General features: G+C 38.1%; 2 protein-coding genes and 1 long non-coding RNA gene across 10 annotated transcripts in view; 1 reads left to right on the top strand and 2 right to left on the bottom strand.

Moving 5' to 3' along the window:
- LOC143471128 (fibrocystin-L-like) overlaps nucleotides 1-2384 on the top strand; it is a 28770-nt gene extending 26386 nt beyond the window's left edge. For 2 of the 7 annotated variants that reach the window (XM_076969505.1, XM_076969504.1), the window contains exons 63-65: nucleotides 343-451; nucleotides 1384-1486; nucleotides 1613-2384. In XM_076969505.1, coding sequence (XP_076825620.1) covers nucleotides 343-451; nucleotides 1384-1486; nucleotides 1613-1667 — 267 coding nt within the window. In that variant the 3' untranslated portion in view covers nucleotides 1668-2384. Of the gene's footprint in view, nucleotides 1-342; nucleotides 523-1383 lie in introns of all 7 variants that reach the window. The other 5 variants (XR_013119487.1, XR_013119488.1, XM_076969506.1 and 2 more) reach the window with 5 other exon arrangements.
- On the bottom strand, nucleotides 1524-6349 carry LOC143471130 (uncharacterized). Its single transcript, XR_013119489.1, has 3 exons — nucleotides 6265-6349; nucleotides 6048-6201; nucleotides 1524-1823 (listed from the first exon to the last, which is right to left on the bottom strand). It is a non-coding gene; the product is annotated as an uncharacterized LOC143471130 (long non-coding RNA).
- A 1691-nt stretch (nucleotides 6350-8040) lies between these two features.
- LOC143470953 (uncharacterized) lies at nucleotides 8041-13773 on the bottom strand. 2 transcript variants are annotated; one of them, XR_013119450.1, is made up of 4 exons: nucleotides 13615-13773; nucleotides 13293-13430; nucleotides 8342-8523; nucleotides 8041-8260 (listed from the first exon to the last, which is right to left on the bottom strand). XR_013119450.1 is itself a non-coding variant. In XM_076969249.1 (3 exons), the coding sequence occupies exons 2-3, from the start codon at nucleotides 13319-13321 to the stop codon at nucleotides 12693-12695; spliced, it is 432 nt and encodes a 143-aa protein (XP_076825364.1). In that variant the 5' UTR covers nucleotides 13322-13430; nucleotides 13615-13773; the 3' UTR covers nucleotides 10915-12692. The 2 variants fall into 2 exon arrangements, 1 of the variants encoding a protein (XP_076825364.1); XM_076969249.1 differs by lacking the exons at nucleotides 8041-8260; nucleotides 8342-8523 and adding an exon at nucleotides 10915-13095.
- Between the last annotated feature and the right edge of the window lie 634 nt (nucleotides 13774-14407).

Here is a 14407-nt window from a genome sequence, read left to right as displayed (position 1 = left end):
GCGACATAGTAGTGCACTTAAAGTATACTGTAGTTTGTTGATAAAATAATATATGGTTAAAGTATATAGTGCTTTTGAAATAAAACATTCACAAGCACCTAATACTGATTTATAGTTTATAACTTGACTTGCTTTTTTTAACTTAGTTTGTGATATATATTAAGGTAAAAGTAAAACTACTTTATTTAACCATGACTGAATTTAAGTATAAACTATTCTTTAAGAATTTATTCTTTCTTTTTATATGTAATTTATTCACCTTGATGATTAAACAATTACCAAATTTTAAAATATAAACAACAAGTAAATTCATAAACAATTAATATTAATTATACTGCAAAGGTCACCCCAACCACTACAGTAGCAACCTGGATATACGTGGTGGTCGGTGTGGTAATGGCCATTGTACTGGCTGCTGGCATCATTGCATTCTCTTGCGTCATGAAGCGAGGTATGCGGGGCACGTACAATTTTTACTAAGAGGACTAGAGAATAGGTATCCCCTGGCAACTCGAAATGGCGGTATACGCATGCGCATGACTCGGTTTAGTTTTACGAATTTACGTTGGTATGAATTTAGTTGAAGCATGGAAGGTTTTGAACATTACGTTGATTTGTTAACACTGTAATCGTCTTTGTAACCCGCCTTTGTATCGATAACATCGCTTGTCACCAATCACAAAAAGGTGCTAACAAGGCAATAAATTAAGTTACGTCACCAACGTTGTGTTTTCGCCTAAAAAGTCCATAACATAAGACGCTTTGAATAACCAATCTTGTTTGACTTAATCAATGGTGTGTTTTTAAAACACTGTCGTTTCATTTTACTGATACGTTAATCAACATGTTGATCGATTTGATGAAATCATCTAATTTCTTGGTCTTTTACCGCTCGAGTTTCGCTCGGTCTGTAGCGATATTTTGACTCTCTTAGCACATAAACACAGTATGATGATATGGAATCCACGGACACCAATAAATAAGTTTTGAATTTCTTCTGTTTGCGCTTGTAGGCTGTGATATAGGTTATAGTTAGTTGGTATAAAGTTTAATGTGGCGCAACACATGCTTTAAAGAAATTATAAACTCTGTCTAAACAACTTTCTGAGTGGTTTGTTCATTCAACATTTCACCACTAAATACAACGCAATGTTGCATCATTTATTGTAATTTATGATACGATTTAAACAGAAGCGACCTTAGGTCAAGGATGCGGTTGCAAAACTCATTTTTTGTATTTATTCATAGTTTAATCAGTTTAACATTTTTATTTATGATTTTAATTTTACATTTTTTCACCAAATTTCAAGATAATGTCGAGCTATACATTCTTCAATGCCATAACCTTTAAGCAATCTGTTAATAAATTTTTTCCTGACGCAGCAAAAATGAACAAGGTTGGTGGCATGAGAGGTTGCTTCGATGCCAACTCAAGCAGAGGAGCAAGCCCAATACTTGACAGTTTCTACACAAGCTCTAGTGCTTCGTGAGTAAAATAAATCACTAGTCGGTTTAGTAAATAATTTGATAAAACTGCTGGTTTCGCCTTTAGCTTTGCGTAAGAATTATGTAAGCAATGATGTCATGTATGACGTCATGGCATGATTTTCAGCTCTGCCACCGCTGATTTGTATAATCGTCGTCACATGACACCTGTTCATATTTAAATTCTCGTTGGCATTTCACCTTTCGACCTCTTGAGAACGACCTCGGAACGAACTTGACCTTGATATTTGCACCCACACCGACCTTGACGTTGACGCCATATCCGGAAATGTCCCGGCGTTGTCCTTGGCCACTGGACATGCAAATGCGATGGAATTCTGCAGCAGAAGACGATAAATCGTGATCAGCTTTTTATCGCTTTAAGTTTAAAGTTTTGACGTACTTAATATTTCAAAGTTTTCGTGCAAAGTATTTTATAGACGAAGGCGTCAGGAAGACTGTTGGTGTGGGAATTATTTTTATTTCGTAGAAGTAGTTTCCTATGTTTACGTTTATTGTGAAAAGTATACTATTTTTTCAACAAAACACAAAAAGAGTGATAACAATTAATTTTGTAAATGTTGTCAAATGCAAAAAGAATGGAATGTTATAATTAACTAACCAATTGCGTAGTTGAGACGTTTAAGACATCTATCCAACGAACACTGTCGTTAAATTGTAATTATTACTCTTGACATTTGAATTACACATGGTTTTATTTTTATAGCATGATAAAAAGTATTACATAATGTTTACATTACGCATTTATGACGTAGATAAATATTTATTGTCGGGCTTATTTCATGTGTGTGCTGGTTTGCGAGCTTTCGGTGCCAGGCACTGATTATATTGCAACCGTCTGTCTTTATTTGCTTGAACAATAAACCTTGCAATTTTAACCCGTTGTTGTTTACCAATGTTGGATCACTCGATAGAGATATTTTACAAAGCTGGTGACGTGGCCTATCGTGACGTAATGGAAAATTTCGGCCTTTTTCAATGCCGGTTTTGCAAAATCAGCTTTCTATGATTTGGTACGTAGCAATAGCAATTAAAACGTTCTTATTGGGGAGATGTCATTTGAAGTTCAAGCAACTCTAAAACGAAGCATCGTTTTGCGAGTACAAATTTAGGCGGAGAAAGAGTTATAAGTACAGAGAGCACGCGTGCTATCTCATTAAGACAAACTTTTAATAAAAACTGTTTTAATTAACATGTTCTTGTGTACGGATTCCTTATAACACCACCTTCTTTTAACATTTCATCCGCGCGCTCACTCATTACAGGCTTGTGCGGCAAAATATTAATTCGCACAATTGTTTGTTTGTTTTTCGTGTGTTTTTCCACGCTTTATTTTTGTTAGTTATCAGTTAGCTTTTGTAATGTTTGTTATGATTTCTCTTGTCCACTGCTTTATTTCATGTTGTTTTCTTCTTTGCCGCCTCAAGTGTTCGGATGTGGTCGAACGCGGAATCATTACGTGTCCTTTTTTGGTTGTTTTCACGCATTGGCTTCAGGCGGGAGTGTGTGCCTTCCTAAGAAAACGTGGCCTTCGAAGTCAGCAAGGATACGAGCGGTCAGGATGAGGACCTGTCGTTTCTCTTGGTCCCTCAGATCTGTCTTGTTGGTATATTTTATCGAATTGTTTTGAACGTTTGTCCCGAAAGTTAAGCCCCAAACGGAGAGGAGTGTTTTTAATCTCATATGAAATACAATCGAACTACATTGGAAAACGTTCGTGGGTTTTGAGTGGACCGTGAAAGCGGTACAAAACGATCTGGCAAAAGAAAATCTATAACAAATTGGCGAGCGCACCAGGATCTACAGCCACTCCAGAGATTTCAAGCCTCATTACCCGGACATGGCTTTCAATTTGATGATGACACCACCTAGCTTCAATCCAGGTGATGATCTCGCCGAGTTTTTGAAAGTTTCTAATTCGTATTGCGGCAGCGTTGAAGCCTCCGACGATGTAAAAAGACACCTTTTTTTGGACGCAATCGATCAAAACCTAAACTGGAAGATCCAGGGAAAGGACAAAAATATCTACAACATATCTTACAACACGTTGGTTGAGCGAGCTATCGAAGCAATCAGCGGCGCAGAATTTTCGCACAAATTGCGCTTGGAGTTGATTCAACGTGTGCAACTGCCTCAAGAAGACGCACGGAATTTCGTCTACGCGCTGAAAGCCCTCGCCGACCGATGCTACCCTCATAATGAAGACAGTCACCTAAAGAACGAACTACTTTATTTATGCCTGATCAAAGGCTTGAGAGACAGGCAATTGGCTAGCAGCATACCGGCAACTCTACGGTACGAACGTAACTTTATGGAAGCGGCCGACGTCACTTTTAAGGCTATTTCCCAGATATGCCCATCTGTTGGCGTGGAATCGATTCAAACCTGTTCGGCGATACCTTCTACTACGGATGTGTCTGTCATCCTAAACAAACTGAAAGATATGGAGCGTGAAACAAAATCGTATCGCGAACGCAACAGTGACGCAATCTCGGAATTAAGAGGCGACCTGAGGAGGGTCAATGATCGAATGGATGCAGCTTTGGGCAATTTTCTATACCGAGCTGATATTATAATCAACCATTGTCAACCAACAACGCCCGACGCCGTCATAAGTGTTTTGGATGCGGATCGGTAAGACACCTTTTAAAGGAGTGTCCATAACGTATTCACAGCCTTGATAATTCTATTTACAGCGGTTGCAAAGGCCGACGGATGTCTATGCCAATGAATAATTTAACAGAGGGGACTTCTACGGTTAGGTTAGAAAAAGTTGTTGTCACTGGACACAAAGAAAGCGCAGATTTGCGTTGTTTTGTGAGTATAGTATTCCGGAATAAGCCAGTGTGTGCTTTGGTGGATACCGGTGCCAGCGTTTCCCTCATTAAGAAATCACTTTGGGATGGGCTGAGGTCTGCTGAAAAAGGTCCCGTGTCAGCCTCCCCGAAGGGTACACGTTTTGTCGGAGCCGGCGGTAGTGATTTATCCATAGTAGGTAAAGGTAAAGTCTCGTTCTCACTTGGAACGTTAGCGTTTGAAGTAGATCTGTTTGTGTGTTCCAACATAGTCCATGATCTTATCATTGGTCGTGACTTCCTTCAGTCTCATCATTGCGCTTTGTGTTATAATTCCATGAGCTTGTCCGTAGGAGAAATAGAAGTTCCTCTGTTAACGCAGCCGATCATCCCAAACCGCAACGAAATTTTCATAACGGAGTCCGTGGTAGTTCCAGCTTTCTCCGAGATCCGCGTGATGGCCAAACTTACTAACCATGTTGGCGGAGAAAACTTCTCGTCCTCTTCAGTGTGTGTAGAGCGGAATGTCGAATTCAACGCAAAGTATGGGAGCTTGACTGCTAATTGTATTGCAACACCCGTAGATGCGCGCATTCCGGTGTGGCTGGCAAACTTTAGCGATGACGATGTGGAAATACACAATGGTACACGGGTTGCTACATTTTTTCCCGTTTCTGTTACAGGTAACGTACCTTGCGAATTGAATCGAGAAGGCGACGTGTAGTACCCCGGACCGGTGGAACAAGATAAAGGAAAACATCCGTACTGACGAAGGATTGTCTGACGAACAAAGGCAAGCGGTGCTGGCAAAACTACGAAAGCATCAAGGTGCGTTTTCAGTAAGTGGAAATGATCTTGGTCGCACTAATCTTATTCATCAAACCATATAGACACGGGCGGCGCCAGTCCATCGCGTCAAGCTCCACGGCGGACGGGCCCCCAAAAGAAAAGAAAGGTGGAAGAAATTATCAATGACATGCAGGAAGGTGATCTGATACGCCCATCTAAGTCACCTTGGTCCAGTTCAATCGTCTTGGTAAAGAAGAAATCAGGTGAAACGCGTTTCTGTATTGACTACCACCAGGTCAATGCAAAAACAAAGAAAAATAGTTTTCTTATTCCACGTATTGACGACAGTCTCGATGAATTAGCGGGGTGTGAATATTTTTCTACTCTGTATTTGAAATCTGGGTACTGGCAAATACCAATGGATGAGGCGTCCCGCGAGGCTACAGCTTTCACAAGCCACATCGGTCTTTTTGAATTTAATGTGATGCCCATCATGGGGTTATGTAATTCTGCTGCCAGTTTTCAACGTCTATTGCAGAGTGGAAAGGCGTTTTGGCTTATCTCGACGATGTAATTGTGTACGTTCGTTCTTTTGAAGAACACCTGGAGAGACTTAAACTAGTTTTCGAACGGATAAAGGCGGCTGGTCTCACCCTTAAGCCTACAAAGTGTACGTTGTTCAATGCTGAGGTTCACTTTCTTGGTCACGTGGTCTCTCGACGAGGTTTCAAGTGTGATGCCAACAAGACTCCGCGGTTGTGGAGCGGCCGATACCACGTTGCGTTAAACACGTCAGACAGTTTGTCGGCCTGACTTCGAACTATAGAAAATTTATTAAAAACTACGCGAATATTGCAGCTCCCATGCATAAACTTACTGAGAAAGGAAAGAAGTTTTCTTGGATTAAAGAATGCCAAACGGCTTTTGAAAATTTGAAGGGCGCTTTAGTGAGCTCACCTGTTTAGCGGTATCCCGATTTCAATAAACCTTTCATATTGGACACCGATGCTTCCGATCTCGCCATAGTGTGTGTTATCGCAAAATGTTGGTGGTGGTGAACACGTGGTTGCTTATGGCAGCCGCTCTTTATCCAAAAGTGAGCGGAACTATTCTACGACAAGAAAGGAGTTGTTGGCGATTGTTTACGCGTCGAAGCTCTTTAGGTGCTATTTACTTGGTAATAAATTTCTTCTGCGTACAGATCATGCTCCCCTCCGTTGACTCTGGCGATCAAAGGAGATGTATGGAGGTGTTTTTGGTAGGTAGGAGGTGTTTTTGGTATTTTAACTTTTTTGTAAACAAATTGTCTCGAACTCTTTTCCAAGGTTGGGTCCCAACATCACCTTCATTGGGTGTTTCCCCGGCTTTAAACGGCTACATTTACGACCAAGTGACGTCGACCGATCGCGCTGTTTGTCTTTTAGCCCTTCTGCTCAGAATATGAAAAGGTTAAAAAGATCTTTAACTTGGCTGTATACTATTGCATGAAAAAATTCAGACCACGGAATACTAACGTTTTAGTCATTCTATATTTCCTATATTGAATTTATTACTACAGATTCATTGTTAAAGCAACCACAAGTGCATAAACATAACGAACAAAAATCACAACTGTAATGCTATTTATTAAAACTAAAACTAATCAACTAATGTTAATTTATACACACGATTGATCTCCGCATATAAGTAAAGACAGAACGATCATGTTTCTTCTTATACTATGTTTTGGTCGTTAAACAGCATCGTACAACTAAAGATATTACAGTAAATATATGACAGCAATACATTTTAGCAAACAAAAGAAACAAATTTGATGAATTATTACCGCGTATACTGAGCAAATGTGAAATGGAATAAGCAATTTGCACCGAACAGAAAATCCTTCGAAGAATTTACCAGTACATAATATAATTTAGCATATACATAATAATATACTGCAATCATATACTAGTTTTTTTCAGGGATTATTGCTATGGGTACAGTTATTTCTTGTTTAGTTCATGGACCAGTTTTGGTAATTTACATTTCTAAATGAACAAAACTTGGCATATAAAGGTGATGAAATCTTTCTGTCCACCAGGCTGAATAAAACTTACGGTTGACAGCGACTTACACATCAGAAAATTGTAAGCTACCACAATTTCACCAATTACCTACATGCATAATAATGTTGTATACTAAGTTGGACAGCAAATAATTCAAGTTCAATTCAATGTAATCTTTCGAATTGAACACTTAGGGTTGCAACAAGTGCTGGATATTTTTCATTCCGTGGAATTATGTGGTTTCTACAAACTTAAAGCGTGCACAAGTGTTTTTAAAATTAAAGTTTTGATGTGAGTGCGGTAACGAATTTGCTTGCAATTGTATTAGTACCTGCTTTCAAAGTCATTTTTACTTTAACTTGCTTTTACTCTTCCAGGAAAGTTTCTACATCATTTCCCTCCTCTTTGTCGCTGCAGACAAAATCCGGACCATTTTCATCCTTAAGGTTGGCTCCGCTAGAAAAAGCTTGTGGGCCATCATCACCATACGGAGCATCTTGGGAGGTTGCAGGAGAAGAGCATCCGCTGCAATCAGCAACTCCGACTTGCTCATGCTCGGAGCAGAATCCATGCGAACACGACACGTACTTGACAGTGACGGTGTTGGTGCACTGCTCCATTGAGCACCTGCACATAGAAGCATATTAAGAGTAGTTAACTTTCAAGCCGTCATTAAGTGGGAGTTGTATACTCATATAAATAATAGAATTATATCGTCATTGAAATAAGATTACACTGGCCAGAATAATTCGCTAAAGAAGTAAGTTTATGCATAGTTTTTGTACATATAACTGATTAAGTTTTTGACATCATGCCGTGGATTTAAGATAGGCTTTTAAAAAAAATTGCGGAAACATCTGCTTCGTAATAATAAATAGATTAAGTAGAATAAATAGCTAATATGGCGCAATAACCAATGTCGTAAAAATGGGCGCCCTCGTAAAAATTACTGATAGCTATTTACACAATTGCACGTCAATGATCACAAGACTAATATATATTTACACACAGGAATGTCAACGAACCTCTTTTGTGATCCCGATAAAAACGGTCTCGTCATTGCAGCGAAAGCTGCTGTTGAAATTGTTCAACTGTAGGTTTAAACTGAAGTTCTTCCGCGACTTTCTATAAATAAAAAATAAATACAGTAGTAGTTTTAATTAATAAAAAAACTAAACAAACAGCAAAGCCCAAGATGATACTTACGGGAAAAAATGCTGTTTTATGAAGTATGGTTGGTTGTTGTGTTTGAAGGTGGATGACGTAATCAAGTGAACGTAAAAGGTTTAATTTCGAAAAGTTTTCTGTTCCGAATTATCCACTTGAAACAATCCCGCGACAGGAGTCTTTTGGATGGAAAGCAAATGCATATTTGCAACAAAAAAAATCTGAAAAACGAAGATTAAATTAACACAAGCGTATACTGACAAATACGAATAAATGCTATATTATGCACCCCAAAACAACAATCACAATATAATTTGTCCGATTGCTATTCTTCGTAATATTTGATATTTAACAACTGACAATACGGTCGGTCTGCATTTGAAGTTTTATTTGGGGCGAAATTGAAACTAAATGTTTTAGTAGAATATATAAGCTATCTATAGGAATTTATATTCAACAACAACAACAACAAAATCTGATCCAACATCCGGTGACTAGCCAAGGAAAAGTTTAGTTTGCTTAAACAAATGTTTTCTAACTTAGTCGTTGGTATATTTGACCATTTAATCGTTAAAGTTGCGCGAATACTTGTAGCCAAGTATTTCTGACTTTACTTGTAATCCAAAGGAATAACATCATACATTAGTTAAGCCATCAATAGGATTTTGTAAAAGTAACAATCACATCTTTTCAGCTGACTAACAGTTCATTTAAAACAAACAATTCTTCCGGTTTTTAACTCGGCGACTTCCTAACTCGGACATATCTACCGATTAACTGAATAACTCGATATACTTCAACCGTTTTTATGGATAGGTTTGAAAGGAAAAAGATGAAATCATGTGATGTAGAAGAAGTTAAACAAACATGACCCAACATGCTTTGTAAAAGAACAATTTCATGTCACCTCTGTACTTTTCCATCAGTGTTTTGCACCGATTACCTGCATAGAAAATGTTATCAAAGGCAAACACAAAACTTTTACGACCACTACTGAGCTAATTTCCATAACTGTTGTAATCGATAAGTGTTATCCAAAAACGTCATAAAACAAGCATTTGTCCGCGCCCGTTACATAAAGATATTGCACCATTGTGAAGTTTGTAATTGAGTTTTCTACGTGGATTCATGATTACGAACGACAGTTAGTTGTTAAACGTTTTTGTTAGAACCAATGTTTTACCATAGGTTTCAGCCTAATAAACCTATGGCACTTAACGTGGCGAAAAAAGAAACATGGGAAACACATTAAAACACTTTCCGTCCACATATTAGGTGTCATCAAATAGCCGATCATACCATACTTTGATTGTTTGACAAAATTTCCTTGACCAGTAATGTTTCTTTGACGAACCTTTAGAAAAACACCACCCACTGCCTTTGCCGAATATGGACGCTTATGGTCAAAGACTTGCAACAAGTGCAAACCATTTTCCCAGTGATATCATGTTGTTTAAAACTTCTGAGTCGATTACATCTTGGGGGTTCCCCAAGCACCCCTCACGATTACCGAGGAGCAAGAAAATTGTCAATCAGAAGTCAGGAAGTAGTGATTTATAAAAGATCAAAACTTTGCTGTTTTAAATAGTTTTACACTGATCTCACTTCGAGGCTGAAACCTGCATGCATTATCACAAGCGGCTTTATCATATCATATACTCACAATTGTTTATGGTAATCCACAGTGTATATTTGAAGACTTTAAAAGCTAGTCGTTTTGTTTACTCATGGTCTGGAAAATGTATTTTTGTTTCTTTTTAGTTTCTATGACGTCATTATCAAGCCACTTTATCTATAGATCAGATTGATGTTTGCCTGACCACGGGCTTAGTATCTTAAGTTTATTGACTGACAACACGCTTTTGTACTGTAGAATGTAGAGGGTCGATTGCTTATCTCCTTGGTGCAGCGTTTTTCTGGCAGTGGTTTTCAGTGACTTGGTGCAGTCGATTGCCCATCTCCTTGGTCCTTCTTATCTCTTATCTCCTGCAGTGCAGTGTGCATAACCAATCTGACAGTCGCGTCGTACAAAGCAAGGTGAAAACTAAACCAATAAAACTTTACTTTAACTTAAGGTTATCGTTGAAAAGCCAATTAGTTAAGTTACGCTGCGTACACCTGAAGGTGTACTCTCACCTCACGATCTCAGAATAGGACAAATAACAAATGTCTGTGAGTCTGAGGGTCGAACGCAGAAAATTGCACTCAGCTCGAACAAGCTATTTGCGGATTAAAGTGGGATTAACTTCGTTACCAAAGTTGCTTTCGCGACTGTAATCTGAGTCCTCAGCTTGAGACATGGTAAACAGCCCACGATAACGAAGGGTCATTGTTTTGTTGAAGAAGATTCGAAACAACTCTTAAGGCTTGTAAAACGTTTTTGATCAATACCAGCAACTTTACCCAACCGAACCTTCAACACTTATAGTGTACAGGTGGCTTACACACGGTACTGCAACTGGTCAGTACCTAAAATAAGGGCCGGTAGCTCTTTGATTTTGTAAATTCGACCTTAACACATGCTTGGGTGGACTGCCAATGTAAGACTATACAGACCGATGACTTCAATAGTTACGCTTGCTTACAAGCCGTTCGATTAAAATACACGGACATCTCATTCTACTGATTTATTTATGTACAAAGAATTAAATCACGCATGTAAGTAAAAAATGGTATGAGAATGTACATGGAAATAGAATGCCAAAATAAACCCAACGATTTCATGACTTTCGCAAAACTCCAAAAAGCTCTGAGAACTACAAGCATAAACATTACCATCGTATGACGCCTAACACCACAAAACGTTATTAAAAAATGTAAGCAGGCTGTTATAGTTTGTTGGTTGAATTAAAAGACGCTCCAAATATTATGCACCAAAGATGTAAGTTAATGTTGGACAATATCGGAATTAAAAATACAGAAAGCACTAAGATTATACGCAAAAGCTTGTGTTACATGAAAAGTTATAATCCGCAAGCATTTGGAAATAAGTCTGCTGCACCAAACAAAAAAATGCGAAAGCAACGTATTACAAACAAGAAACTGTATACATACGAAATGATGTCCATCCATATCATGAAGGCTGAAATGTGTATTATTCATGTCGATTATCTGATTTCCTATGATTAGTGTCATGAATGAACCACTGTGATGTTTTCGACATCATTACGGTAATTCTGTTCATAACGCTTAACAGAAAAAATGCATTGAACTCAAAATAGTAATATAAGTGCTTCCAACAAGGCCTTGTAAACGGAAGTCATTGAACATCAACCGCAGAAAAATAGCACTGCAGTAGTAAGATCAATTTATCGGAAATAATCCATTTAAAGGAAAATGTACATTTATTGTAACACGCCATCCGAAAAACTTACAAAATCACGATATTAACTTACGACGTCATCATACCATCGTTATTTTTACCTTCAAAGCTAATGGTGACTGAACCGTGTCAATCCGGTATAAAGTACAAAAGCAAAATATACGAAAGTACGCTAGGGATTAACTTTTATTTACTCGGCACAAGCTTTCGCAAGCATGAGCTTGCTTCATCGGGTGTACTATGAGAGGATTTTTATCGGCTTAAACCTTTCACCTGGAGTATCATGCTTGCGTAGGTTCACGATTGCGTTCGACTGTCGCGCAACCGCTGACCAACAACTTGAAAAATCAAGCAAAGTTGACCAATTATAGGTTAGGTAATATAGTCGTTGGTCTATTGCAAGCTTTCACACATTTTCATTGTAATGATCTGCCTTATATAAAAGTAATAGAGACACCGAACTCAAACTGTCTATACAAATGAAACTTACGTCGTGAAAAATTTGCAAAAGTACAAAAACGTTGACGTCACGTGTTTTTGCAACAGATTGAACAGAATGATAGCACGATTTGAACTAGATTACGTTTGAAAGCAAAAACAAAACGTTTCACATTTTTCACCAAATTAGTGAAATTTTGTCTCATAAAAGATGAGCCCTTGCTGCCCTTCTAATGCTGGAATGGCCATTTTGAACAAGGTATTGGCCCATTTATAACCCGGAATAACAACAGCCAGATCTCCTTGTAACCTCCAAACAAAACCACCCCATACAATCAGAAGTTTTTTGTTATATGGTATACATCTTTCAGCATGATGGTATTGTCAAACATGGAAATTCATTTCGAGGAATGAGTTATATACCTCCTTCAAAGTTGGTTGTAATGTTGGTAACTACAGGCAAGCACTTGGTTTAACCTGAAAAGATTTGTTTTAAAAAGTCCGTTTTCCTGTAAAACAATGACCGCCATATGAAATATCTGGGTAATATGACAGCAGAAATAGAAGTGATTGACTAAGAAAAATGGAGTTTATGGGAATGGGTATATCATTGTCTTTGTTCGGTTTGTTTTACTCCTGAAGAGATTCCGAAAAAAGATGTAGTGCATCATCTTTGCTGGTTCCTTCTTCCTGGAATGCTTCAAACTGCTGGTTCTGCAAATCTTCCGTCAACTCAATAAAACTTCCAAGAACAACACGGTTGTTCGGCTCATTTACGTCATCAGATTCAACTATGTTTGCGACGTCATCGTCGTTTCCTGGCAACAACACGTCGGCCGGATCATCTTCATCGTGCTCACTGAGCTCGGAGGAGGAGGAGTCAAGTAGTTCTGGATCCTCGAGTAAAGATGGAGGAGCGGAGCAGAAGACACAAGCTTCGAAAGTTGCATCTTCGTGAGCAATGCACACCTGGTGGTCACATGACGCGTACCTCACGTTTGCTGCCTCTTCACATTGTGCGACGTCGCACTTTCTGAACATATAACAAATGGGATTCGGTCAACCGGAAAGTTTAGTCAACGTTCTTATTGGAGCACTAGTAATAATTATAGTGACGTAATAAAATGATATTTACACGCATACCCTCACACACACAGCAAAAACGTTTTTGATTGAACAGTATCGTTCGTTTATACAGGCCTACTGTAAAAACTGGCAAATTTGTGCAACCTTGTTCGTGTTTCACAAGGAATTGTCATCCGGCGGAATAGAACCAGCACTTAATGAATTGGTGTATAGGATGCAAAGACGAAGGAAAGTCAGCAGGGAATGTAGAAAAACACCTGTACTACAAAAATGTGGGCTATCCTGAAAAGAAAATGCAAGTTCTCAGAGAAACGTTGATTTCTTGACGTTTATTCAAAGGAATTCGGCTAAAAAATATTTACCAGCCAAAATCTAAATATTATACTGCAAGTACATTATCTAGTCATACTTGTACAGTCATGTATCACAATGTACCATACATTTATACAACAACTCAAAACCAAACCTTGCAAAAAATAGTTGTTGTAGTTTCGAAGTGTTTTGTATTCACTGGCATCTACGTTGTACAAACCGGATACTGGACTTTTCATACGAGGCCACAATGACGTCATAGCAGACAACATTAAAGAAATATAAGTTAAAACTGCAAAGTAGTAGAATATGGGCTAATCGTTCAAGTTCAAGGTTATGATATTAATAATCATATAGTCGTAAAATTCATACTGCCTACATAACTATGCTCTATGCTCCGCTCTACCTTTGCCCACAAAAGAAATTCAACCGCCATAGTAAAATACTGACTACTGTTAATAGCTATGATAATAATTAATACTTTTTTCTGCAGCCTAAGCTAGCCACTGAAATTGAATAGAAAAAAAATGGGAAATTCCTTGGGTATTCCCCCTGGGAAAATTCGCTGCAACTAGACAACGTATCAACGTTTACATAAACAACATCAGCAATCAATAAGCTTAAATTAACCAAGTTACACAATCGGTAAATTGAGTGTAACGACTACAAATGTAAACAAACCGGATTTAGTACAAGGCGTTGTAAATCAAAGAATTAATTGTTGAAAACTAATGATAACACTTTAGTTGTTAAAAATGTTTCTTGCAAAAATTCTTCGTGAATTAACCATGACACGTATGGAACATTTTCGACAAAATTTAGTTCAACATTAATCTCTAAACTAGCAATAGCAAAATTTAAAAAAATCATAGGCGTTATTGTAAAATAAGAACAAAACATTTAAAACAACAAAACATTTAAAATTTTATTCATCGCAGTCTAAACAA

This window comes from Clavelina lepadiformis, chromosome 9 (genome assembly GCF_947623445.1).
Source record: "Clavelina lepadiformis chromosome 9, kaClaLepa1.1, whole genome shotgun sequence".
NCBI lineage: Eukaryota > Metazoa > Chordata > Ascidiacea > Aplousobranchia > Clavelinidae > Clavelina > Clavelina lepadiformis.
This window is presented reverse-complemented; position numbering and strand designations above follow the sequence as displayed.